Here is a 27,851-nt window from a genome sequence, read left to right on the forward strand (position 1 = left end):
CCCTCTCTTTCTCTCTCTTACACACTCTCTCTTACTGTATATATTACGAGAAAAACTGGAACGTATCTTAATTTAATAAATTTGTAATAACAAAAAAAATAACAAAAATTATATAAATGCACTTCTTGTAATTTTGTAAACAAAATATTAGATATCCCTATTGATTAATTTTTATTATAATAAATGTTAAGAGTTTCTCTTTTTATGAATACTAAAATATTGAACAAAATTCTTTCTTTTCAATTTGACGTCTTGTCAAATTGCATAATAGAGAAATATTAACATTTTGTAAACATTTGTTTTCTCTTTTATGAAATAAACAATAATGTCTAATATTCCAAATGATTATAGATTGCATTCTGATGGATTATATGATCCAACTACATATGCCACGACCGTTGCGTGATCTAATTTTCCTGGTATCATAGATATCTTATCTAGAGTCTTTTTTCGTCTACTTCGTTGTTCTTGCTTTGACAATTGCATTAATTGGCCATCTTTATGTTGCGCATAATACAAATCCGTATCTTCTAATATTCTTCGTTTGGCAGCTGTAATGCGTACCTTATAACATAAAAAATATTAAAATTGTTTATATTATATATACATAGAATTGCATAGGAATGCACAGCACTGTGCAGTATTCAAGTACACTTACTGCAAAATCTAAGAGAAGTTCGCAAAGATGTTTGGCGCTATTACATGGTGGTCCTTCACCGGAAACTCCTCTTCTTAATAAATCTTCCATTCTCAAGAGCGTAAGTTCGTGTCTTTGATATGCTTCCACCACAGGTAAACTATTACTATTTCCATTACTATTACCAGACTCTGTGTGCCGTAAATTTTCTGCCGATTTTCTTCTTGTTTTTGTTCTTACATCATTATTACTTTTCACTGATATTGTTATATCGGAAGCAGCATTGTGATTTGGTAAAATTGCAAATTTTCCAACTACTGGATCAAAATTATCCGATATACCATCACTGGTTAAAAATACGACATCGCCAAGTTCAACTTCCGTTATAGCGAGCGTTAAATTATTTAATTCTGGATTAGATCCATCGACGGGTCCCAGAGCTCCTAATGCATCACGCATATCGCGCATACAATGAATATCGTGAGATCCTCGGGTTATTTCTCTAACACCAGTTTTCCTACAACAATTTGTTAAGCGAATTTGTGTATGCGTAAAAATATTTATGTTATTAACCATTTATACTAAATCTACGAATCTAAATCTTTCTTGTCAGCCTAGTTATAATCACCTAAATATTACATTACGTTTAATAAATTCTAAGGATTTTAGTCTGCTATTATATTTTACCTTGAATATACATATGCTAAACTATCGCCAACATTGCACGTACAAGCCACAAATTTGTTATGGCGAATACCAGAAGTAGTGGTTGTGCTCTCTAAGGGTAGAACCGCACATACGGTCAATGTTGTGAGCATGCCTTGTTCCTGAAGTATTAACGAATGTGCTGCATGGAATGAACGTAGGAGGGCTACAAAAACATCTTTTGTCGTAGTTATAGCGCTATTTATCGAAGGTGAGAAAAGAGCTTTATTCAAGTATTCCATGCTTCCATGCACCGCAGATCTTGCTGCAATGCTTGCCTTTGAACCTAAACATGCGTTACAAGGAAACAAATTGCTCTAGTCTATTGCATTCTGTATAAATTACTTTTTTCTTATATCTAATTTATTATACCCCAATTAACGCCATCGGCCAAAGCTAAAATCGCAGAATTTTGTCTTGCAGAAATGCCAAAGCAGTCGGCTATTGGTTCCCCATTGTTAACATTATTTATAGGGTTTTTTTCATACAATGTTGTAGCAATACCATAAGCCATTTCATGAGGAAGAAACCAATTAGGGGCTCCAGCAATCACAACAGAAGATGAATTAGATCCTAAAGAAAATGATACGTTAAATCAAAATGACAATTATATAATAAAATATCATATCACTTTATTTCTCCAACCTGTTCTATATTGATCGCTTTGATCCAGCATGTCAATATAATCGATATCAATATCGTTCATACTTAGATGTTTCTCTTGAAGATTAACTGCAGTTAGTCCACTATCAGGGCCTGTCAGAGCAGCAAATACTTCTTTATCATCCTGGTAATTTCCGAGTTGCTTAACAGGCAATTCCTCTGGATTTCTTCCATGCAAAATAGGTGGACCCTCTTGCTTTGTTTCTAATCTGTAAATCATTATGGAAGATATTGTATCTTTTGCATTTTAAGTAATAGAAATTTACTTTAAACAATATGAAATAAAGATTAATTTATACCCATTGAGATAGCGTGTAATGAAACATTCGCTTGGAAAATCTTGTGTTACTGATCTTGGACTACGAAGAGGTTGTTCTCCTAATCCCATATTTTCAACAGCACCAGCCAAATTACTTATGGATAATTGACGCATAAAGCCAGCTACCTTCTTGCGTAAACTTGGCATTTTTCTTGTTATTTGCTACCGCTTATCAATTTAATCTATCAAATTTGCATTCTTTGCATAATAATTGAAAAATTCTTCCTTAAATTCAAGTCATAATTTCAAGTTTGAGGAATGTTTTTCTCAACCTGAAACATAATCAACAAAGAATATATATTGTGCTTTTATTGTTGTAATTGATTGCTATTGTATATATAATTGAGTATTTATTTTTTAAGAAGAAATTGTTCCTTTTTATATATATATATATATATACATATATAAAGATAAACAATATCTTAAAAACATTTTAAATATATCAAATGGATAAGAATAAAAAGTATTATTTTCAAATCACATTGTCTTAATTCATTGTCAGCCAAAATACAACAACAAAGACGAATAGATTATTTGATATATAAATAACGAGATACATAAAGATATATATTTATATGTACATATATATATAGAAAAAATATCCTATAGATCTATAAACAAAAATGCACATCTTACCTAGAATTGAATGAAAATCAGATGACAATATATACCATAAAAGCACGTCTTCCACACTTAAGCGCCATATTGGTAATGTGTGTAAATAACTGATAAATTGCAAATAAATCTCGCGGGATTTACGAAAATATTATTTAATTGTTAATTCAATAATATTGCCAGTTATTTCCCAGTGTAATATGTTCCTTATATTTTATAATAATGTCAAATATGAGAGTTAATTCGAATAAAGGATAGGATGAAGAGGGGTATGATGGGGAGAGAGGATGACCAAATTATTTAGAAACTTGCGCAGTATTCGCGTAAATTTCCAACCGAGTTTATCGAATGTGATGATGTTTCTCGATTAAAAGCGTACAAACGTTAAACGAGCTACGTTATTGTATTTTTTTTTTCATCGACGTTATTTACACAAGAAAAAAATATATATAATTACATTAATAAAAGGACATTATTTATTTTCCTTTTTTTCTGCTGATAAATGCTTTTCACATAGTTTTGACATTTGGTCAGTCAATATGGCGGTCTCTATGCAGGTGAGAGACCATCGTTTTTCTCCCTTATTTTAATAACACTGTCGTACTTGGAGCCTCGTCGTAATAAGAAAATAGTGCGAATAATATCTCATTTGAATAATATTATTTAAGGAGTTTTGTATATGTTCGTTTTTCCGAGCCATTAAATTCTTTACAATCTGGCAAGTTTTTGCAATAATTTTCAATTTTACTGGGATATGCGTTTTTAGTTGGAATTTATTTAACACGTGGGGTACTCTTATTATGTAACATAATTGTTTAAAATCATTCTCTATTTATTAGTTGTCAAGAAAAATATAACGTCGACCTTATTACATAGTTATTTTTACGGAGTAAAAGAATCCTTCGAACGTTCCTCTCTTCATCTAATTTTTGTCTATACTTATACATTTTTCTTTAGCACAACAGTAATCTTTTTTTCTTATGTTAAATGTTTTCTTGGCTAGTCTATAATGCAAAACACTTGCACAGATGTACGTTTGTACTTAGTAAAAAGTCGGCAATGTACAAGAGGAAATCTGTTATCGAATAAATATTAAAGCCAACTTTAGTTTGTGCTATTGATTCAATAAGCCAAAGAGAATAAAGAGATAAAGGTATATTGAAAAGTGAAAAACTGATAAAATACACACTTGAATGATATTGAAATTATAAAATGTTCGAGTCACCGAGAAGTTTGCAAGAAGTCTGCATAGATTTTATCTGCGATAATGTTTTGGCTTTGTGCGAAGTACATCCTGGTGATACGAATGAACATTCCTCTGGATCATTTTCTCCTACCACGTATGGTAAGTAATAGATGTTTGTACATACACCTAGATAATATATATTATTAAAAAAAGAATCTATTACAGATCAAGTTAGATGTACATTGAGCAAAAGCAGCTCAGAAACATCAATGACAGTACGTACATTGTCCAACGATGTATCACCCAGTTTGGCTACCAGACTTAGTTTTAAACATCCCGATGTCTTTTTACCAACTGCAATTTCAGAGCTATTATTGTCTAGCCTTTGCGAGAAGAAAACATTATCCGATTTGACCATTACACTTTTTGATTCTAAATCAACTAGATTAAGGTATAAAAATTAGCTAAGCTATAGAAGTAATATAATAAAATATATAAAACCACACAGACACGCATATAAGATTATCATTGATTTATCATTTTAGGCATGTCAAATTAAAAGATGCATCTACTCTATCTGCAAAAGGTTTAAAAGTTCTTAAACAACATAAGATTGTAGATTTGGTAGTAAATGGTTTAAAGGTCACTGTTAATGATTTGATCAGCTGTTTGAGTGATTGGAGTTTACAAAATCTTAGGTCGCTGAGTGTAGCTAAAGGCAGTTTTATGGATTGTTCGAGGTCTGTATTTAACGTGGATTATTTTTTATTTAAACATTTATACTAGCAAATAAAAGTTAATTAATTTTTTTTAGATACTGTGTGGTAGTAACATTGAGCAAATTACGTGCGTTGCATACATTAAATGTCTCAGGAACGGAATTTAATAAGCATGGATTAGAAATAGTGGTCGAAGATCTTCCGCTTTTAGAAAATTTAGATATATCATGCACTAGAGTCGATGATATAACGCCATTAAGAAAATGTAAAGATCGTTTAAAAACTCTAACTATGTATAATATAAAAATAAGCGGATGCGGAAATCTGATACCTGTTTTATTGGAATTAAATGAATTAAGAAACTTGGATATTTCCGATGAAAAAGATACATATGCTTTTGAAATGTTTGCGCCTAAGAAACAAAAGATAGGAGATTTTCTCAAAGCTGTACATTGTATGCCACATTTAACTAGTTTGGATTTATCTGGTAAGTTATTCTTATTTGAATATATTTGTTTTTATTATGTTTGACTATATATTTTTGTTTTTGTTGTTTTTTAGGTAAAGATGAAATAAATCCAAAAGATTTAAAAGAATTTATTAAGGAACACCCGCATTTAAAATTTCTTGGTCTTGTGCACTCTGATACTTGTTACGAGGATAGTTTAATCAATCCTGCAAATGAAGATTATAGACCTGATCTTGTCGTAAGTTAATTTGCAAATAACTAAAACGCGAATAAAACTAGAAGCATTAATAGGATTATTATAAATATTTTAATTTGGGACTTCATAGGGAATAAATCATATATTAATAATCTTTTTTTAATACAGGTCAGTGGTACAGCAACCGAATCTCAAATTTTAGAAGCTTTAAAAAAATATACTTGTCGATCGGTTTATATTCAAAAGTGTTTGTTTAATCTATTTCGTTTGACACCAAATTTTTTCGAACCACGCGTAGATGTAATCAAATTAGTGCTGCCTGGAATGCGAGAACATCCACAAGAATTTCGTGTGCAAATGGCAGCAACCGCGTGCCTTTACAATCTTACAAAAGGTGAATCAGCAGTCATGATCCATCCATCAATTCTTAAACAAATAGTCGACTTAACATTGACTGCCATGGAGTCGTACCCATCTCATTATCAGTTACAAAAAAATACATTATTAACGCTGTGTAGCGACAGAATTCTACAAGATGTTACATTTGACAAATATAGGCAAGTTACATTTATAATATATACGATGAATTATAACAAATAGACGACATTCTAATAATTTAATCCATACAATTTGAAACTTTAATAGGTGTGCAAGATTAGTAATGAATTGTTTATCGACATTTGACGACGCGTCAATGAATCGAATGTCAGTAGCAATTTGCTCCATATTAGCAGCAAAAATATCAACCGCGGAAACGTCTATGCTCGGTGCACAGCCGCAATATATGTCGAAGTTGTTAACAATGGTCAAATCAAAAGTTCAATCTAAATCGGTTGATATTACAATGAAATTCACATTAAGTGCCCTATGGAATTTAACGGACGAAAGTGCCACTACGTGCGAAGTATTTTTGGACGAGGGAGGAATGGAATTGTTTCTTCAAGTACTTGAAAGTTTCCAGGGTGAATCTAGTGTAGAGACTAAAGTACTTGGTCTATTAAATAACATAGCTGAGGTTGGTATTCGGACAACAAACTAAATGATTTTTTTCTTATTTATGAATCTGTCATAATTTGTGATATATATTTTTGATAGGTTGTACATCTGCGGCCACGACTCATGCAAACTCGTTTCATATCGATGCTTTCCTCCCTATTAGATTCTGTTAACATCGATGTGTCTTACTTTGCGGCTGGTATCACAGCACATTTGCTAAGCGATGGTCCTAGAGCTTGGAGTTTGGTATTTTCACATCCTACTAGAGAACAATTATTAGAACAATTAGCTCATGCCGTTACTCAGTGGCGAACTCCGCAAGGAGAGATGGTCGCTTATAGAAGTTTTCAACCATTTTTCCCTCTTTTACGTTGTTCAGATGCATATCCTGTTCAGCTTTGGGCAGTATGGGCGATACATCATGTGTGCACAAAAAATCGTGAGTTTTAATTTTTAAACTATCGTTATTCAACACATCTATTTTATTATTATTATTTATTTAAAATATATTATCATATTTCCAGCTAAACGTTATTGTGGCATGTTAACGAGGGAGGGTGGAGTAGAAACATTAAAATATCTGGAAGAAACGCATACGGAAAATACAAGTCATCCAAATTTGCGGTCTCTGTGTCGATCAATTCTTGAAACTCTGGAATTAAATTCTTGTTAACATCAACCATTGCCTTCCAAATTGAGAATCAAGTACTATGCAGATGGTATACTAGTCAATGATTATCTTATTAAAATCTTATATTTTGTTTGTTAGACCAAATAATGAAAACTTCTGTATGGAAATGATATTCATCGAGCAAGCATTGCAATCAAAACAGTACAATTCAGTTCATTTACTATTAACCACATTGATTAACATTGAGGGCCTGAGATGAAAATATAATGACTTTAGTTTTTTTAGAAAAATTTTTAATTTAACTTAAGAAATGATCCACTTCACTAAGACAATTATACTGTTTAAAAAAAGAAAAAAAAAATCTATTTAGCTTCATAACAAATAGTACTTATAATAAAACTGAAAGAATTGAATTAATCTTATTTGTAATCTGTGATTTAACAAAATAATTATTTTGCTAACATTTTGTATTTCTTGTAAATGTAATGGTATAATCGTTTTAACGAGGTGCTATGTAGCATTGAATATATTTGTTTTCTTACATTATATTATGTTCGATATTATTATATTCTTTATATTAGATTTTAATTATTCTTATCGTAAATATGAATGAATGAAATACAATAGATTATAAAAGCTCAAATATATATTGTTACATATAAAAAAGGATGAAATTAAAAAGGATGAAATTAAAAAGGATTTCAATGTTGCTACAAAAAATATTAACTACTTTACTGTTTTAGTAACTTGCAATGCATTAAATGACATCTAATTTCTATTTTTTAAAAGTCTACTTTTGATAGCAATATCTAAGAATACATATAATAATAGATATATGAAGGGAAAGAGGGGTGGAAGGGAAAGGGAGAGTATCATTTACGTACTAAAATAAGTAGAAACTTTACATAATATTATAATATAATTTAGTTCAGGTCCTCAACGCGTTTTGTTGATAGCTGTATCTTGTAAATGTTGAAATGCTAATAACCACATTAGGTCATTTTTAATAATTAACTGTACATTTTTATGCCTTCAGAGATTATATGGAAGTAAAGAATTTTTAATGAGAGAAATAATGTTTAAATTATGTCTGTTACAAAAATCTTTTATGAATTAATATAAGCGAAATTTATTCTTCTGATATATATCATAAAATGTTGATCCGAGATGTAAGAAACCTCGAGTTCAATGTTATTGAGTTTTAATAAACAAACTGCGTCGGCTTCTAACATATTCTTTTTATTCTATACCAATAATGCGTTTATTATCTTTATTAAATTTTATTAAATTTTATTAAATTTTATTAAATTATATTAAACTCGCCCAAGGTAAGCCGAGAAAATCTTTATTTACCACCCATTCATTTTACATTAATTTTTTACACTTATGCCTTAATTATTCTTTTTTTTTTCTTGTTTATTTTTTTTCTTTTTAATGGAACGTAAAAAATGTTCATGAAATCTGTATTTGTATCGTTATCACTCAATTGATGCCGATGCTGCACTGCACCTGCAAAATACTTAGCGACGTGGAAGCGAAATCTGGCTTGATCATTAAAATGTTGAAAATCAGCTCTCCTCCTAATATAGCATAGTGGGTTAATGACTCAAAAATTCATTTTACATCATCTTACAAATTAGTAGCAACATATTTAAGATAAAATTGAAAGTGTATAGTTAGTTGTAAATAAATGAAAGTTGTATACATGATTTTTTGTAAATATATATGCTATAAGATCAAACCGATGACTTTATGTTTTTCCAACCAACTTTCATTTATCATGCATACAAAATTGACTATAAATTATAGTAGTATGGTATTATCCTAAACATTCACATTGTAGTTCAATTCTTTTTTTTTCTTTTCTATTACTTAAATATCAAACATATTCTTTTTTACGTTCACGAATAAAATTCAATAATTATATTTCATTAATTGTATCTGCATTTATTGAGATGAAAAATAAAGAGAAAAAATTGTTTATTGTTATTATTATTATTACATATATATACTTTTCTGTATCAGTCTTAATATAACAGTATTTATAAAGTTTTCTTATTTTTTATAGTTATACATTATACTCTTCTTTTATATCAAGCATCATCTTGGAAGTTAAAAATGCGATCGTTTCTTTTTTTTTTTTTTTTAAGTGCAATTTTACAAGAGACATGAATATATAAGATATATAACAAGAAATAATATATCCTTTCCAATTCTTTTTTTTTTTTTTTTTCATTTTACAAGTATATTAAAAATTTTTTAATTTTCCCTCGTGTTAATTTACCAAAACTTAGGTAAATTCAATTTTGTATCTATTATACGAAAAAATTTAATATATTGGAATAATGGATATTCAATTCTAAAGTAGAATAAATTATTTATAGACTTTTTAGAATTTTAATATATACGTATATATATAAAAAAAAAAGAAATTTTATAATTCTTTTTTCTTTTTATATAGTAAATACAATATTTATATATATATATATATGTATGTATATATATATATTTGAATAAAGGGGCAAGTATTAAATTTAAATAAAAATTTAAATTAAATCATATCTTTAAAATTGAGTTGTATTTATGTTTAAAAAAAAAGAAATTTTTTAGTATTTCTATATAAACTAAAATATGTCAAATTTCTATAAACATATATATTGATGTGTTGCACCTTCTTGATACATTTTTTTTTTTTTTTACATGTTTCATATTACGTATTTGTAATTAATTTATATTGAAACCTATATATTACAAGCTTTAGCATAATTCCATTCTTTTTGAATTTTCATTTTAAATGAGAAGAAGATAAGTATTAAGTAAAGAAATATATTAATAAATATAATTTTTTGTAAAATTATGAATAAAATTAGCGTATGTGGAGGAGAAATGTAAATGATTATACATAATAAGGTAATTTTTTTTATACAAACACGATACTTTTTCAGGGAATGTTATAGCTTTTAATTCTTTTTTTCTTCTTTTCAATATGTACCTCTTTTTGACTTGAAATTTTATTGGCAATATTACGAGATAAGTTTTTTGTTTTATCTTTTCTTTTTTTTTTTTTAAGTTTTTCTTTTAAAATAATCAAGACTGATACTATTACTTATTTCTACCATTACTATATAATATGAATGGTAGAAGCAATTAATTGAACTACAATTGTGAATGATCGCAGATCTACAGTTTTTAATTTTATGTCGTGATATACTAAAATCAAATATAATTTAATTGTGCCCGTCTTTGTCCAATATTTTTTTTTCTTTTGACATGTGGTTTTTCTTTCTCTTTTTTTCCTTCGTATGAGTTTTTTTTTTCTGTGGACATATCATAAGAATTTACTTAAACACCTTAACGTATGGTTATACAGATGTGGAAGTTTTTTTTTTTTTTTTTTTTTTTTTTATATCACTTACAAATAAATTTTGCACAAAAGTTTATAACTTGTGTGTTACCATTGTTTAACGTACCATATCTGTATCCTTAAAAGTTAAATTGCGACACTGTCTCACAATGTGTGATAATTTATTTTATTTTTTAACAAGTATCGAACTATTTTTCTTTTCATTCTCATCAAAATTAAATTAAAATTAAGCGAGTTCTTTTATGAAACAGCGTCACTCTCTACTTAACTTTCTTAATTTAAAAATATACACGCAACTCATTATAATTTTTAAATAATAAAATTCAATTAGATAAAATATATTTCCAACAAAGTGTGAATGTTGTTGATGATTAAAATTTCATAAATGGATGATACATTGTATGACAATATGTACAGTATTTATATAAATTAATCAAGTTAATATTTGAAATATTGTTAAGAATTATTCATATACACAATATAAGATGTATTCTCTTTGTATTAGAAATATTTGTTCTCTTTAGGATTTGAAATATTATGCTTTGCAATAGAAAACAAAAAAAAAACCGTGTACGAATACACGTGTAATATTAAAAATAGTTGTATCTCCTAATAAGAAAATAAAGCGAGTGGATTATTTTTAAAAATGACTCTTATATGTGATTTTAATCTTAATTGTATGATTTTAAAAATGATAAATAATTGTTTCTAAAATTTTGCAAAAAAAAACAAAAAAAAACAAAAATACTAGAAGAATTTATAAAATTATGTTATAAAAAGATTCGAAGCTTTACGCGTTTAAAGCTGCAATTGTTATATTCATTTAAACACACATACGAGAGATAAAAAAATGATCATATATCGTAAAGGAGGAACGCTCTTTCAATATTTATATAAGAAAAAAAAAAATCTTGGGCAAGTTCTTCCTTAAGAAAATATCTACAAAAAATTAAATTACAAAGTGTTAACGAAATAAAGAACTTACCTTGAAATTGCCGAAACCATAGCACTATAGTTTAAAATGATTAGTAGGGCATGTAGTAGCCTCGCCTGTAACTTCTGGAATAAATATGTAAAAGAAAAACAAAAAAACCAATTTGATATATATATTTAGAATATGTCTAGGAATATTATTTAATAGAAAATATCTAAAACGTTAAATACCTTAGTCTCCTAGTAGGTCTGTATCCGAAGTATGCACTGCCACGAATTATCCCTCGAGCCATACCACGATAGCCGCGTACACCCCTTGGCCCCCTACAATGAATATTCATTTTTATTCGTATTACTTATACCTTAGATAAGATCTATTATCAATCTTCATACCTATTTGTCATAGAAAGTCCTGGTCTATTTGTTCGTTTTGGCATAACTTTTATCTGACGTCCTCTAAACATAGATTCGTCCATAGCCATGGCCGTTTGTACGGAATCACGTTCAGCAAATTCAATGTATGCAAAACCTTTTGGATGACCATCGTATTTGTTACATAGTATTGTTACTCTGTTGACACTACCACAGCCATGAAAATGTTGCTCTAATTCTTCAGCTGTGGCACCATAATCTACCTGTTGTATGCAAGAAGAAAATGTTTTCCATGTATAAGAAAAAGAATAATATTGTTGGATACCGCATTTTACTATTTTTAACTTACATTTCCAACGTATATAGATCGATTATCAACTTCCATTTTATCCTCGAGCGACATGTTCAATGGACTTGCTGAAATAAATGATTTCTAAATGAATTCTGATGAAAGTAGAGGTGGTGTATAATATATATATAAGTAAGGGAAAATAAATGTGATTATTATTAGGATAATGATGTTTACAGAGATCTAAAAAAGGGGATTTAAAAGGAAGATACAAAAAGTATATCTTACTGATTCCGGGTGGACTACCCATGTTCATCTGTTTATCCACCTCCGACTGAAGTTGTTTTAATTTCTCAGCTTCTTCTTCCATCTCTCTGACTCGCGCCTTTATAGCTTCCAGTTCCTATAATATGATCAAATAGAGCATATATTTTAATAAAACATACAAAATAATGTTATTTAATTATCACATACTGGATCATCTATATTTGCTTCATTCAATTCGCGTTTAACTGCGTCACACTGCATAATAGCATCACCATCTTGACCATTTTCAAGTCCATCAAGGCCATCAATATGGTCATTAGCTAACAAATCTGATTCAGACATTTCTATAACAAAATATCATTTATATGACAGTTATTAGTATGATAATTTTCTCTTACTAATTTATAAATAATTTACATACGTTAACGCATCATTAAAACATGTGTTTTCATATTCAACTAAATAAATAGATTTCTCTTTCAAATATGAAATTTACATTTATTAAGAGAATCAACGAATTCTATTCTTAGCATTGTATTTAATACATATCAATGTATTAATTTAATGCACATTACATATTTAAACTTTGTGAAATGTCCAAGTAAGAATTTAAATTTTTCATTTTTATGCTACTTCTTAATCGTTCATGTCCAAGCTTTTAGATATGTTTGTATGTAATGGTAATAATAAATCCAAGTCAATGAGATCGGCTTTTATAAATATGTTATAAACAATACAAATTATCATAATGATCTTTGACATGCATTAATAGAAAATTAATTAAGTTGGTATTAGAAATAAGGATAGAAAAGAAAGATGCATAACTTTTATCTTTTTTTTAATGGAGAAATATATCAAATTAGTGAAAAATGGAAAAATTTATAAAATTAGTAAAAAATGTTAAATATTTGATAAAAGAAATATCGTTAATAAGATAAAAAGAAGATAAACTTAATAGAGAAACTAAATCCAAAGTACATAGATAAGTTTTAGTAGAAGTAACAAGTGATCTGGTATCGACTGACTGGGATTCTTAAGAGAGCATTGCCAATCCAAGGGTTAATCAATATTCAAATATCAGTTAAATTATACTCAATCCGCGAGTAATCCATGTACAAACAAATATATCAAGCAAATATTTCAACCGCGGATAGAAGATATTTACAGTAAAAACAAATCTAATTAGATATGTCATATATAGGATATCATCAAAATTCATTACAAATCGAAACTTGAAGAAAATAGAATGTTAGATCAAAATGGTTATGGTACTGTAACGAATTAATGTTTTTTTAATGACCTAAATTATACAATTAAGTACTACTAATATAAATAATGAAAGATGTATTACATACGCGTACTTTTGGACGTTTTTTTTACAGTTTAAAGATATTTAAATAAAATCAATTCTTGAAACGTTTCGATATTCCACCTACGCACCGTGCTTAAGCACGCACCACGAACCAAACAAGATTGACGCGATGAATACATCACATGATATAGGCGAATTTTTAACACTTCTTTATATTTTATCCTATAATCCCATTGGATATACATATATCCCATTGGACCAATAATCAACAACGAATTCAGAATATTTAGACGATCGACCAATGGGAGAATCCTGAACATTGAAATGTACAAGTTGATTGGTTTAACTACCTGTCCAATTAAATGTTCTTCAATTCCGATAGAACACTTGCGACCAATTACGATTAAGAGAATTCAGACTGCTTATCTACGAGTTCTATCGCGACAACACATTGCAAGAACCTATCCTATGTTATAGAAGAAAAGATAAAATGAATAAAACATGTCTTTCAATAACTAAAATAAGAAATACAGAAATAAGATTTAAATTGTAGAACAAAAACAGTCGTTCGATCGAGACTAGATTTAACGATTTCTTGATTACAAGTTTAAGCCGCTACGAAATTACGAAATAATATCTATGGAATCACTGTTTTCGTTCTTTTGGAAATGGCTGAATTCTGGGTCTTATTGCTTGCACAGTGTACGATCCTAATAGAACTCTGCAATTGCGTTAGAATTTAAAAATATTGGGATTGGCAACATTGTATTGAGCCACTCTAAGTCAACGAGTTTGAAGTAAAAGAAATCTACATTACCTACCGATGGAAAACATGAGATGATCAATCGATGGTAAGACAGGAATTTACTTAACCATCAAACATCAATGAAAGAATCTTCTTTACCGACGACAAAACAGAAATATTCTATTGCCGACTTACATCTTAATACTGTACGTATTTGTATTTTAATATCGAGGGTAATATCAATTTATTACTAGTTAAAGCTTATGTTTTACACGTGTCCAAATTATATAATAAATTACAGTTGATTTTAAAGTACTTACAAAATTTGTATAATTTTCTACTGTTCAAGCTAATAAATTTAAATTCGCGAGGAAGAAAAAAAGAATATTTCAAGTTTATTCATATAATTGTTTAAACGATCGATGATCTATATATATATGTAAGAGTAGCTTGGCAATGAATAAGAATAAATAAATATAAATATTATAAGTTTTTTAAATCAATTCGAATCACTTGAAATGCATTAGGATTATACTTTAATCATCTAATTCCAAGAATGAATCGTCGAATCGGAGACATCAATGCGACAGAATGATTAGGAAAGTACAAATCGATAAACTGAGGGAATAATTGTATATATCGCGTTAACGTCAAATGCGTAACCACGGATATGTTGGGGTTGTTGTTAGAAAAAGGGGAGCATTTACCCTTCCACTTGGCGATTTTGTTAGAAGGTGCGCGCGCAAGTTGTGCGGAAAAGGAAAGAGAAAAGACAATGTTCCAATCTCGAAGGTACGTTTCTGCAAGGTAGGCGTGCACTCGTGCATTAAACATCGAGCATACGGCTGAATCGATTGGTTGGTGGCTGCAACGCAGGGAACATTGTCCTCTCGCACCATCCTTTGGCATCGTCCTCTGGCACCGTCCTCTGGCACCTTCCTCTGGCACCGTCCTTTGGCACCGTCCTCCATCCTTGGAAGGCCTCTTCGTCCGGCCTCTTCGATGCGCATGGAGATCGGATTGTTGCACGGGGATGAGAAGACGAAATAAAAGAACAAGAGAATCCTCGTTCCTTGGGACGGTTCTCGCTTGATTCGACTCCACCTTCCGTTTTGCGAACAAGAGTATGCGTTTGCTGATGAAAAGAAGGATGGAGAAGGAGGAAGAAAGAGAGAGCAAGAGAGAGGAAAAGAGAGAAAATATACCCTCCTCGTATCTAGCTAAACGCCCATCGTCAACGATCCTACCAGGGTAGGGGTTTAACGTGAAAGAAAGTCGAGCGATGATTGGAGGCAAGCCATAATATCAGGTGGGACCTAGGACTCGAGGAGGCTCCTCGTCAACCAATCCCAGGCGCTACCGTGCCAACGTTTGAGTAGGGGAACTTGTTGCGGGGGTGTGGGTATGGTTAGTAGCCAGTATCCGTGGAGACACGATCGTGGGAGCTTAGATTTCCAAGCTTTTTCATACAGTATACCCTAAGCCTCTCTTCTAGTATCTACGCTTTCTTTCGGTTCTAAATAAATCTCTTAGTAATTTGTGTCCTTTTTTTCTAGATTTCCGTCTCTTTTTCTTTCTCTCTCTCTCTATCTCTCCTCCTATCTCGTTAGATACAAACACGATTTATGTATAATAACGAAGTGACGTTTGTACACATCATGAGTGAATTAACAGTGTCGGACTAACAGGATAATTCTGGTGAATAGAATAAATGAGAAAAAGACGAAATTTGATCGTGATCGGTGTTATTCGGTGAGGAAGAAGAGGATCCTTTTTCCTCTTTCTTATTTCCTCGTGCCGAATATATGAGGATAAGGATAGAATTAGTGGGAAATGTTCCACGCATTGGGATTAATCTCGGATGAGAAGCTATCATCGGTGGTTTTTATCGGTGCTAAGCTCGTCAAAGTTTAAACTCGACAAGCTAAGTACTAGAAGAAAAAGTAGAAGGAGAAAAAGAAGAAGAAGAAGAAGAAGAAGAGAGAAGAATGATAGTTCTTTGGCTGGTGGTCAAAGTTAATCGTCGATTAATGGTTCGAATCATAGGAAGAAATAGGTGTTGAAGTCTCCTGAGAAGCCCGGGCTAAGCCGCTCGCTAAGCTTCCATTCGTCAGGCTGTTGGCTTTCCAAGAATGCCGCGGCCGTCGCGCGATACTTACGGAGATCAAAAGCCACCCTTCTCTTATATATCGCTCACGGCAATGGCGATATGGTCATCGCGAGATAAAATGTTACCTCTCGCTGAAATATACAAATTTATCGCCGACCGATTTCCTTATTATCGAAAGGACACACGCCGATGGCAGAACTCCCTCAGGCACAACTTATCCTTCAACGATTGCTTCATCAAGGTTCGTTTATTCATTTGGATTTTTTTTATCAAGGATTACAGTAAACCCATAAAAGGCTTTGCAATATTATATTTTATACCGTATATTCAAAGTTATTCCGCGTTCACGCGGACACACATTTCGATCTTCTTCTTCTTCTTCTTCTTCTTCTTCTTCTTCGGTTTTCACTTTCATTTAATTATTTTCTCTTTATCGTTATGCAACATCATTCGAATTTCATTTCTATATATGCCCCTCAAAAATAATTTATTTACTTTCATTCGTCGTTAATATTCAATTTATTATCCCCACGTGTGATCGATAGTAAAAACACAGTATAAACGTTTGTGCTCGATATATAATACAATGCGTGCAGTATTTTTTAGGGTCAAATGATCAAGATAACGTTTCTATATAAATTGCCTATAGATAATTTAGAAATTTGCAGAAATTGTCCTAATGAGATTAGAAAAGGGTGAGAAGGAAAGGAGAACGGAAAGGACGAGTGGGTTAAAATTTGATAACCTTTTTCAAACGTTGGTTCTATCAAAGTATGATATAAAATGTCTCTCATTCTTATTTTCTTATTTTTATAAGAAAGGCTCGCACCTCTCTATAGATTCTATATTATTATTGTACGTTCTGTGACCATCTGCGTTTCGCACCTGCCAACCTGATCATCGACTTAACGCGTCTTCGCTCTCCAAACGAATAAAAGGCTTGTGTATTATTATTACTTGTCGACACATATCCATTTCATCGACAGGAATCACGACCAACTTTCTTTTTCTATTTCGATCTATCGAAAATGAAATCAAAGATAACGCCTTTACCTTCCTTCCTTCCTTCCTTCCTTCGTACAAGTTGATTCTATATATTGTTGTTGTTGTTTGATAAATTAGTTTGTAATTTAAAAAAATAACTAATTCATTTCCACGAGTGAACAAACTGGCAAGAAAGATAATCACGAGTTTGATTTTTCTTGAATTTAATTTTGATCTTTATTCGAACGAATTATGCGCAACTATTTTGTCTAATTTTTCATCTAACACGATCTCGTATCAATCGAATATAAAAATACGCGTGACGCTCGTGAAAATGTAAAAGTTACAGATCGAAATCGGGAGAACTGTAAATTGAGGATATATAATTCATTCTTATTTTAAAAAGGAGCCTTTTTTTCGTTGTCATTCATTGTGAAAATAATGCAATAACATTTAAAGAAAATTTATTGATGTCAAACGTAATTAGTATAATGTAATTTCCCGTAGAAGTTAATTTTCCCCGTAATTTTTAGTCAAACGTCAAATATTTTCAATGTGTCGCATGTTATTGTAAAAAATATACATCATACATTTTATCATTTATAAAAAATAATATCAAACATTTGTTATCGCGTTAGATCAATTAATTTGCTTGTTAGATGCATACTTATACCTATTTGCTATACATTTTTATTTGCCGTCGGACAAAAATCTTGTTTTTTTAACTTTTCAACAAGTAAAGCAAATTTCTACTCAAGTTTTCTACAAAAAAATCTCGAACGTTTGAATAATACATTGAAATATATTAAATCTATTATCCGTGGGGGGAAAAATAATAATTTTCATCGGAAAAGATTAGACACTTTTGAAAGGATATTTAAATCTACCTATATTTCCCATAGTTCATTCCCATAATTATCTTGAAAATTGCACTCGTTCGCGTATCGAAACTAAAATATTATTATCTTGTATTTCGATCGTTAGTTATCTAGCCGAGCAATTTTAGATATTTTTTTTCTTACACAATTACATCATCTACAAACATTTTACAAATAGAAAAAAGAAAGAAGATATTTTACTTTGTGCTTGAGTCTTCAGGATGTCCTGTTTGTTGGATCATTCCATGTGACATGTGCCATATGTCACCGGTGATGTGCTTTTAGAATATAAAAACGAAAAAATAATAATAAAATATCTATCTCCTTCTTCCCCCTATACCAGGGTAGAAGTTCAAATATACCGCAAACATTAACACATGTGGCGGTTACACAGCCAATAAGATATTGTGCCTAGTATGCAACATTATTGCGATCTTCAATATACCTATATATATATATATACACACCTATGTGCGTGTAAACGTCGTGTTACTAGACACGCAAGCATTATTGCGAAAACTTTTCACAACCCCTTTTTATTCAGGGAAACAACACATCGTCGAATGATATTTCCAACTAACTTTTGGACGAACTAACTTTTTCTTTACAACGAAAAGATATCAAAACTTGTACGATATTCTCTCTGACAATAAACGATCGAATTTAAATCTAATTGAATTCAACAAACGCAAAATACGATAAGAAATTTCCCTTTTTTTTTTTTTTGTCTATTTTACGATATCAAATATAATCCTGATTAATTTCTTCCCTCAAGAGTAAATATATTTCTCGGATTATAAATTAACAGAAAAGTGAATAGAGAGGAGCCAATAATCGCGAAACGATCAAATTATAAATATTAAATTCTGGACATGACATTTGTATAAAGTTGTTTTCACATTAATTTGCAAAAGTCAACATATTTATTTACTTTCATTCTTGTAGATATTATTTTTCAATAATTTTAGACTTTTTCAAAGATATATAATTACCTATCAAACTCGTTTAGATACCCATCAATTAAAGAATGTTGCATTAGCTGACTAGACACAAATTGTTATCTAATATATCTGTATTATAAATATATATATCTACATGTGTTTGCGAAACGTAACAAAACGATCGAGTACGAGCAAATAAAAACTAGTTAGAATGCAAAACACCATTGAAAATGTTAATGACAAAAGTCAATGATGCATATCGTTATTATTATTCTTGCGTACGTATAGTAAATAGAATGTTCCTAAAGTAGATCAAAACGCGTGTGATTGAAAAATGATAATTACAGGGATTTTTATTAAATTAATAGAAACCTTTCAAGCAAAGTAAGTTTATGGGACAGATAAATAATAATAACGTCAATATATGCAAGCTCGTTTAATATCATTTTTCTTTCTGTTCTTTTTTTTCTAATACGCGTTTTAAAATTTGTTTTATTTGAAGATGTTAAACGATAGACGATGACACGATATACTTAATCCTTTGATACAAAGCGCATAATTTATTTTCCATCGTATATTTGTATGCGAGTGTTGTTATTAGGATTGACTAGTAGTCACATGTTCTACAGATAAAAAGGAAAAAAAACAAAAAATAAAAATATATATTGTAAGGTGAGAGGTGTAAGGAGGGAGCTAAGTTCATTACACCGAGAATGAACAGGTTTTACATTTAATAAGGCGAAATGATTATCTGTCGATCGGGTAAGTTGATTCGATTGGAAAAGAAGCTCGTCCGCTCCCGGTAGATTATAATAAGCGGACTATGAGTAGTAAGAGGGGAAGGAAAATATATTATGGTCGACGTTATTAGTGCCTCCGACAGCGCGTTCGATGAGACCGATTACTATTTGCGCCGACAAACCGCATCCTTGGTTAAATGTAACAACTCGTGTGCTCTTCTCTACTGTCTTCTGAAGGATAGCCTAAGGTTCAACTTCCGAGATATAGTACTATCGATGAGATGTATAGGCTGATACTGGAACTGGGCTGGTCTATAGCTCTCTTTTCTAACAAGTAACCGAAGATAGATAGAACCAAGACAAAAAAATCTCCGAGGAAACTATTCAATGGTATCATTTCAACAAGTTCTTGCCTTATTTTCTTTATGATCCTACTACTACAAATAATTTCCTATCCAATTCCTCCCCCCTGCCTCCCCCCTCCCAACTCCAACCTTTCTTATCGAGTTAAATAATAATTATCTTCGCTAATAATATAACGGGATCGAAAAATAATACTTATATTTCATTAAGGGAAATTCAAATCGATACTTTTGCATTGCAATTTACGATTGTTATCGAATGCGATTTAATGCGATTATAACGTCCAATTGAATCAACAAAAAATATATATATATCTACTTAAGAATATGAATATACTAGAGCAAAGAGAACGAAACGAAAATACATAAGAATAGTGAAATTGTAAGACGCGATAAACATCAGGGACCCCCTCGATTACACGTCGAATATGGCAAAAATTCGAAGCGACTGATAAAATATTCTCCACGTTGCAGGTACCACGTGGACCGCACAGACCAGGCAAAGGTGCCTATTGGGCCCTTCACCCAGGTGCTCTGTCCATGTTCGAAAATGGCTCGCTTCTTCGTCGTCGGAAACGTTTTAAACTTCACAAACCCGACAAGGAATTGTTAAAATCGGAACTCCAAGCGTTGGCTTCGGCGATGCCACCACCTTGTTCGGATCAGTCGCCAGTGAATAATGTCAGTAACAGCCCGACGAGCAGTACGACGGGGACAGGGCTAAACGTGGCGAGTTTGCATCGATTGAGGGACGATTTGTTGCGTTGGGAAATGGAGGAAAGACGAATGATGATAAGTTCGGCTGGTTCTGGAAGTAACGCCGCTTTCCCGAACGGCTCGAGTCCAAGTCCGAGCGGATTCGATGCCAACAACGAAGCTGTTGCCGGATATTATCTGTTGTCGCCGGAAGTTAGACAAAGATTGACCAGTACCGAGAGTAGCAACGAAATTTTAAGGACGTACGAAGCTGCCCTGCTTCAATCGGGCACATGGAACTTTTCGGCGTTCCCCGTTTCACCGTACGTATCTCAATTATCTTATCTTCAACAAACAACGGGACAGCTTCAACCATCCAACACCGAGTCCCCGGATACGCGTCGGCTTTGCAGCACTCGTACATCTTTACCCGGACTCGACGTCAGAGAGAACAACGAACGTTTCATGGCCGATAATAACAATCCTTACGAACTGGGTTACCGCGATAACGTTAACGAGGACGAATCCTTGTCGTCTTCATCGAGGATCAGTGCGATCTATGGTAGCATCGTCACGGCACCGCCATCGCCAACTTCCTCTATCTCACCTGGCTCGCCTATTTCTAAAAGCTATCGAACCAACAATCGATCCTCGCCTCTACTTAGCATAACTACCGACCAAATCACCAACTTAACAACGGATCATGTCACGTCTCAGGCATCCTCGCCGAATAATCGAGATCCTATCGTTAATCTAACTTCGACCATCAACAATACGAGCCTATCGTCCTCCCTAGCCATTGGCAAAAAAACGAAGAAACCTTTCACCATCGAGAACATCATCGCACCCGACGAAAACGAATTAGTCGAACCGAAAAGTGTGTCGCTTGATTCGACTACGAAAAAGTCACCGCTATTAGCGCCAAGACCACTTTATGCTGCTGGTTATCCTTTACCTGTTGCTACTTCGGCTATTCAAAGACATTCCTATGGAGCTGCGACTTAAATTAAATTCATTGTCAGAAACACAACGATTTCGGGATATATATATATATATATATATTTAACTTTAAACGAACGAGATTAACATACAAAATTTAATAACCGAAACTTTATTGGAAGAGAAGAATCTTCTATATTCTCTAAACTAATCGATTTATATTCGAATGATCGTTCGAGTGATCGTTCGAATGATCGTTCTATACTCCTTACAGTATTGCGAATAAAGACAGTGATCGTTTCAGTGTTTTTTCTTATAGGCCATTTTGGTGAACATCGAACACGTTCTCCAGAATAAAGCGAACTGACATTTGAACACTTCTGTTAACGATAAGAAAAGTGTCTTCTTTCGGGATACGAAAAGTCAAGGATTGAAAGGACAATCGATAAGAGACGAAAGAAATATTTCATTCCTTTTCTAGTGTAACTCAAAGGTGTTGTTGTTCAAAGACTTTTTTCTCTTTCTCTCTTTCTCTCTCTCTCACTTTCTTTCCTTTCTTCTTTTTCTCTCTCTTTCTCGTTCTTTTTCTTTCTTTCTTTCTTTCTTTCTTTCTATCTTTCTCATTTCGGGAATCGTTTATTACCAGATTAAACAAAAAAACACAAGTCCTATTAATTTCTTTAATTATACGCTGTAATGTGATAATTGTGAACGACGAAAATTTTATTTATTCAAAACATAAAAAATAATATACGTACGTATATATATATATATATATAATGTACGTAATTTAAGAGAACGAAGAATCTTCGTAAAAAGGATTAGAATGAATTTACCTTCTCGTCTAACGAAGGTATCAATACAAAATATCTCAACGTTATCTATTAATTTATTTCTTTTGATATTTTACAAAGTAATTTAAAAAATTGATTCTTATTGAATCTTTTTTTTGCTTGCGAGAGTATAAAAGCTTTACGAGTATATGATTATATACCCACACTACACGATTCTTTTTCGCGAAGAAAAAGTATGATCCGTTTTGTGCATAGAATGAAAAGTTAGGATCGATGAGAGTAATAAAAAAAGGAAAGAGTAAAAGAAGAAGAAGAAAAAAAAAAGAAAAGAAAAGAAAAGAAAAAAATAAAAAACAAAAGTATGGAAACCATGGTTGGATATACAAATGGTAGTAGACTTTCGTTTTACAGCGGAAAGTTGAAAAGTTTTCTATCGAGATTAGAGAGAAAAAGAACTCGGAGACTTGCTATAGTAAACCACGTTTACTATGGTATAAAGGTAATTGTATTAGTTAAAGTGTATAGACACTTTCTCTCTTTATTTATTTCTCATGATCGTTCTCGTATAAGAGAAGAAAGGAAAAAGGGTTAGTCAAGAGGGAGAAATACAAAATACAAAAATGAAAAAAAAGGAAAAAAAAGAAACGACAAAAAAAAAAAAAGAAACGAAATAAAAAAATAAAAAGAACGTAAAACTATTCCGATTCTTCTTCGTAAAAAAAAAAAATGCAATTACTCTGATTATTCTATTAATATTCTCCGGAAGAATGTATTTGTAAATGTAGAGGATGATGATTATGATGATTATGATTATGATGATGATTATGACGATACATGCGCGGTGAAATAAATTATTGTATATACATGTAATCAATAAAAAAAAACAAAACGCGATGTTATATTATTCAACTGTCAATACATTTATTTTATTCACAATTTTATATAAATCGAACACACATTCCCACTAAAAAAAAAGTAATTAGTAAATATAATTAGTTAAATGTTTTTTTTTTTTTAAAGTATATAAAAGAAGAATTTATTATTCGTCCATAATTGACAGATTACAAAATAACTGCACGAAGGTAAGATTTTTCTTTACAATTTATTATTATTTATCTAAGCATTTATTTGAAATCGATTTGTATCGAAAGAAAATCAACAAATAAATCGATAGTCTCGTATAAAGAGAGACACGTTCGTTATATTTAACAAAACTATTAATATTGTTTACACGCAAATTTTAAATACGACTCTAATATATAAAATAGAAAAAGAAAAATCGATTTGTATCGAAAGAAAATCAAATAAATCGATCATCCGGTAGATACACGTTCGTTGTATTTAACAAAATCATTAATATTGTTTACACGCAAATTTTAAATACGACTCTAATATACAAAATAGAAAAAGAAAATCAAAGTATTATAATCCGATATTAATGAGCAAACGCGTAACGTTATTATAACAACAAAAACAACAAATTAATTAGATTACTTTTTGGGATGAATTTCGGATAGAAAAAGAGAGAGAGAGAGAATGAGATTATTATTCAACGTAATATGATTACGGATGATGAGATATCCGCGAGATGAATGAGGTGAACAGGGAAGAAAGACGAGGTGGGAGGAGGGTGGGAGGGGGTGGTGGTGGATGGTATCACATCTACGTTGTCGAAATATGTGTGTGTATGTCAATTAAGTGGAAAAACGTGTTGATTTCACGCATGGCTCGGAATTACCGAGCACAATGGAGATTGTTTAAAAGCGCTTTGTTGCCGGGAATGGGAAATACGGACCACCGCCGGACCCGGCTTCATTTCTTTCTCTGATGCCCGGAACCCTCCTCTGCGAGAGACAGAGACAGAAAGAGAGAGTGAGAGAGAGAGAGAAGAGTCGCTTTATGTACGTGCGTGTAATAAAAAGGATTACACCCCTGCCTTCTATTTCTATCGACGCCGTGGTGGATTTAATAGGATGAACTGCAGTTTCGTGTACGCGTTGGTGGCCTCGTCGTTTCTCTCTTTCTCTCTTTTTCTGTCTCTGTCTCCTTTTTTTTCGTTTTTTAATTCGTTTTTTTTTTTTTTCATTTTTTTCCTATAGGATCTTACAATGCGAGCGAATCAACAGCCTATCGATTCCTTAGCGTCGATTACAAAACTGGTTGTACCTATGGATATCAGAGGATCGATCATTTTTTTTGGTTTTTTTTTTTTATTCTTTACAGCAGCTTGGTCTCATTATCAACTTATGAGAAAATTTGATTCATTGATAATAACGAATAATTTGTCTTTGATGTAGTATTAATTGTATATTTATTATAATTCGATGTGTGTCAAAACTATATTTTCTTTGGATCATTTGTACATTGTATTCAATATTTCAAGAAATTTGTTGTTGTGCTTATCAACGCGTTGTCCGATCATTTACATTTAGGTGTGAAAGAATCGTTCAAAGTATCTCTCAGTCGTTTCTTACCGTAGTTTATTCTGAAAATAATTAATAGTACTTTTGTCTGAAATAATAATTAACAAGATTTGAATTCAATTTAATATTCTCGGATCGATAAAATGTATCAAGAAAAAAAAACTGTCACGAGCGTATCTCGTTGCTTCGAATTTATCCGGTTCTGTTCTATCTTTTTTGTTATTTTTTTTTTTTTTCCTAAATCGTAGAGTGACATTTTGCGAAATCTAAAGTTACGACAAAGGTTTTTTTTTCCTTTTTTTTTTAAAGATCGGATCAACGTTTGAAGCGATAGAAGTATGCTTGCGGTATGATTAGAAAGATCCGTGGCACACTCTCAAACTGTCCGCAAATATCTTTTTCGAGCATGAAATCGACGAAACGGATACTCATTTACGGTCGTGGATAAAATGGAATCCCAAAAGAAAAATAGATATCTATCTTGTGTATATGTATATGTGTTTGTGTGTGTGTATGCATGTGAGAGAGAGAGAGAGAGACAGAAAGAGAATCCTTTAACTCTAACTGCCGGATGTTGTGGTTTCGATTACGTATTGAACTCTTTCTCTCTCTCTTTCTCTCATTTAATGCTCCCACTATATTTTTTTTAGAATAAAACTTTCATGATAGCCGTACAGAGAGAAAGAGAGAGAGAGAGAGAGATCGGCAATCCGGGAAAACATCGAATCGAAGATTTTACGGTTGGCGATTATGGTAAAGACTCTGGTGTATTCTGCAAAGATCATTTTCTTCTGATGCCCTCCGTTATTTCGCGGTGACAATCTATTTTGCGGCTTTTTGTTTCTTCTCCGCTCGATCTAAAACTTTTCATTTTCTCTAACATTGGTTATAATATCGTAACGGGGATATAATAAATATATATATAACCCAAATAAACCACACACACACACACACACACACACAAGTATATTATATTTACATTAGTTATTGAAATTAAATGAATATTTTTAAATATATATATTTAAATACATTTTCTGTGTTTATAATAATAATTTATTACACATTTTAAAAGTAATATTTATGAATTGTGTGGTATTTTAACTCTCAAGTAGTCTACTTATTGTCAATCAAAATATCGAAGACGTGCGTGCACGTTGTAAAATTAATTCCAACCAAAGAAGGAAGATCACGCAAAGAGGAAAAAGAAAAGAAGAAGAAGAAGAAGAAGAAGAAAAAGAAGAAAAAAGAAAAAAGAAAAAGAAAACAGAAAACAAGACGCGATATGATCTTTCTCTCTGGACGAGGCACGAAGAAAACTAAAAGATTTTCGTGCTTGAAAGGGAGGAGCATAAGAATGGAATTGCCGAAGAGAAGAGAAGAGAAGATAAGAGCATAAGGATAAAATAAAAGAACAACCTGAGTGTATGCGTGCGTGTGTGTGTGTGAAAAAAAGAAAGAGAGAGAGAGAGAGAGAGTGCAGGTAAGGAAGAAGGAAAGAGTAAGGGTATCTCGACTTGTAAGTCCTTGCATCGTTATTGATGCTATTACAACGCGAGTCTCTCTTTCTTTAACGCGGCTTCGAACGCGAGAACTTAACAAGGCTCGAAGCAAATCCGCGCCGACATAAAAGGACAAAGATGGTTGGAGGAGAGTGTACGTAGGTGCCGGCTGTGGTAGCACAGGATAAAGAGTACCTTACGCTTCAACCTTCGTTTATACCCTCTGCTAACTTCTTCTTCTCTCTTTCTCTTCTACGAATCTCCCTCTTTCCTCACCCCTTTCCTCCCCCTTTCCTTTCTCTCTTCTTCTTTCACTTATTTTTCATCCCCTTCCACTCCACCTTTCTCTCTCTTCCTCGTTTTCTTTCGCATATTACACGTGTATGTTGCTAACACACATATTAAAAGCATACTTCCATACATACATACATACATATATACATTTGTCTCTATACACGAGAATAATGTACGAACTTAGTATACATAGATAAGAACATATATATGTATATATTATACTTATATGTATGGGATATATAGAAATGTATTTCTCTTCTACCATTTCGCTTCCACGCTCCACCTCTTTCTCTTTCATTCGCCGACAAGGCGCGTTCTAGTGTACAATAGGCTACCTCCCGCAGCCAAAGCAACTTTTATTGAAAGGAACGGCACGCAATCTTCTTCGTGGCTCCTTAATTGCATTTTTTTTACACTCTTTCGACTCCACATCCGCGTCCACCAACGGAAATGCGATTCTCCAGAGGAAGGAAAGTCGATCGTGTAAATCCCGTTGAAAACCCCCTTGAAACCCCGTTGAACTAAACCCCGTTCAAGTTAAACCCCCGTCGGAGGATTGTCTTCGTTCATAACCATCGAAACTGTTTCGTGTGCGACGGAAAACATTTCTTTTACTTTCTTTCTTTCTTTCTTTCTTTCATTCTATTTTCTTTATTTTCGTCATCTCTTTTTGTTTAAGATTACGATTAATTATTATTAACGAATTGAATCCTGTTTAATCTTAATCACGAGCGTATGAATTTTACTCAACGAGAAAAAGAACGAAACGATAA

The 27,851-nt window shown here is 31.9% G+C and overlaps 4 protein-coding genes across 7 annotated transcripts; 2 read left to right on the plus strand and 2 right to left on the minus strand.

The window, feature by feature from the left end:
• Positions 1–328: 328 nt before the first annotated feature.
• LOC122525405 (PP2C-like domain-containing protein CG9801) lies at positions 329–3,222 on the minus strand. The gene is made up of 7 exons (XM_043648177.1): positions 2,961–3,222; positions 2,305–2,596; positions 1,988–2,214; positions 1,715–1,915; positions 1,325–1,628; positions 659–1,154; positions 329–564 (listed from the first exon to the last, which is right to left on the minus strand). Exons 2-7 carry the CDS (start codon positions 2,469–2,471, stop codon positions 346–348), a joined length of 1,614 nt encoding a protein of 537 aa, XP_043504112.1. The 5' UTR covers positions 2,472–2,596; positions 2,961–3,222; the 3' UTR covers positions 329–345.
• Positions 3,223–3,258: 36 nt separating this feature from the next.
• Positions 3,259–7,541, plus strand: LOC122525404 (protein zyg-11 homolog B-like). 2 transcript variants are annotated; one of them, XM_043648175.1, is made up of 10 exons: positions 3,259–3,496; positions 3,943–4,284; positions 4,351–4,576; positions 4,671–4,865; positions 4,940–5,331; positions 5,406–5,551; positions 5,678–6,066; positions 6,155–6,524; positions 6,605–6,944; positions 7,030–7,541. In XM_043648175.1, exons 2-10 carry the CDS (start codon positions 4,152–4,154, stop codon positions 7,176–7,178), a joined length of 2,340 nt encoding a protein of 779 aa, XP_043504110.1. In that variant the 5' UTR covers positions 3,259–3,496; positions 3,943–4,151; the 3' UTR covers positions 7,179–7,541. The 2 variants fall into 2 exon arrangements, with proteins under 2 accessions (XP_043504110.1, XP_043504111.1); XM_043648176.1 differs by having other exon boundaries at positions 3,968–4,284.
• Positions 7,542–11,485: 3,944 nt separating this feature from the next.
• On the minus strand, positions 11,486–13,840 carry LOC122525476 (polyadenylate-binding protein 2). 3 transcript variants are annotated; one of them, XM_043648291.1, is made up of 7 exons: positions 13,723–13,840; positions 12,569–12,705; positions 12,383–12,497; positions 12,155–12,222; positions 11,827–12,068; positions 11,665–11,757; positions 11,486–11,559 (listed from the first exon to the last, which is right to left on the minus strand). In XM_043648291.1, the coding sequence occupies exons 2-7, from the start codon at positions 12,701–12,703 to the stop codon at positions 11,526–11,528; spliced, it is 687 nt and encodes a 228-aa protein (XP_043504226.1). In that variant the 5' UTR covers positions 12,704–12,705; positions 13,723–13,840; the 3' UTR covers positions 11,486–11,525. The 3 variants fall into 3 exon arrangements, with proteins under 3 accessions (XP_043504226.1, XP_043504227.1, XP_043504225.1); XM_043648292.1 differs by having other exon boundaries at positions 11,486–11,556; positions 13,717–13,840; XM_043648290.1 differs by having other exon boundaries at positions 13,717–13,840.
• A 2,710-nt stretch (positions 13,841–16,550) lies between these two features.
• LOC122525744 (defective pharyngeal development protein 4-like) lies at positions 16,551–22,134 on the plus strand. The gene is made up of 2 exons (XM_043648670.1): positions 16,551–16,769; positions 20,908–22,134. Exons 1-2 carry the CDS (start codon positions 16,551–16,553, stop codon positions 22,132–22,134), a joined length of 1,446 nt encoding a protein of 481 aa, XP_043504605.1.
• The last annotated feature ends 5,717 nt before the right edge of the window (positions 22,135–27,851 follow it).

The sequence above is a fragment of the Polistes fuscatus genome, unplaced genomic scaffold (genome assembly GCF_010416935.1).
Source record: "Polistes fuscatus isolate 324 unplaced genomic scaffold, CU_Pfus_HIC Scaffold9, whole genome shotgun sequence".
Lineage (NCBI taxonomy): Eukaryota > Metazoa > Arthropoda > Insecta > Hymenoptera > Vespidae > Polistes > Polistes fuscatus.

Excerpts from the sequence above, each read along its gene's own strand:
- LOC122525405 (XM_043648177.1), bottom strand. The coding sequence starts at position 2,471 with ATGCCAAGTTTACGCAAGAAGGTAGCTGGCTTTATGCGTCAATTATCC. Across the intron at positions 2,215-2,304 it reads ATTACACGCTATCTCAATGG|ATTAGAAACAAAGCAAGAGG; the intron begins GTATAAATTAAT and ends AATGATTTACAG. Across the intron at positions 1,916-1,987 it reads AAGCGATCAATATAGAACAG|GATCTAATTCATCTTCTGTT; the intron begins GTTGGAGAAATA and ends CATTTTCTTTAG.
- LOC122525404 (XM_043648175.1), top strand. The coding sequence starts at position 4,152 with ATGTTCGAGTCACCGAGAAGTTTGCAAGAAGTCTGCATAGATTTTATC. Across the intron at positions 4,285-4,350 it reads ATTTTCTCCTACCACGTATG|ATCAAGTTAGATGTACATTG; the intron begins GTAAGTAATAGA and ends AATCTATTACAG. Across the intron at positions 6,945-7,029 it reads TCATGTGTGCACAAAAAATC|CTAAACGTTATTGTGGCATG; the intron begins GTGAGTTTTAAT and ends TCATATTTCCAG.
- LOC122525476 (XM_043648291.1), bottom strand. The coding sequence starts at position 12,703 with ATGTCTGAATCAGATTTGTTAGCTAATGACCATATTGATGGCCTTGAT. Across the intron at positions 12,498-12,568 it reads AAGCAAATATAGATGATCCA|GAACTGGAAGCTATAAAGGC; the intron begins GTATGTGATAAT and ends ATCATATTATAG. Across the intron at positions 12,069-12,154 it reads GATCTATATACGTTGGAAAT|GTAGATTATGGTGCCACAGC; the intron begins GTAAGTTAAAAA and ends TGCATACAACAG.
- LOC122525744 (XM_043648670.1), top strand. The coding sequence starts at position 16,551 with ATGCCGCGGCCGTCGCGCGATACTTACGGAGATCAAAAGCCACCCTTC. Across the intron at positions 16,770-20,907 it reads TCAACGATTGCTTCATCAAG|GTACCACGTGGACCGCACAG; the intron begins GTTCGTTTATTC and ends TCCACGTTGCAG.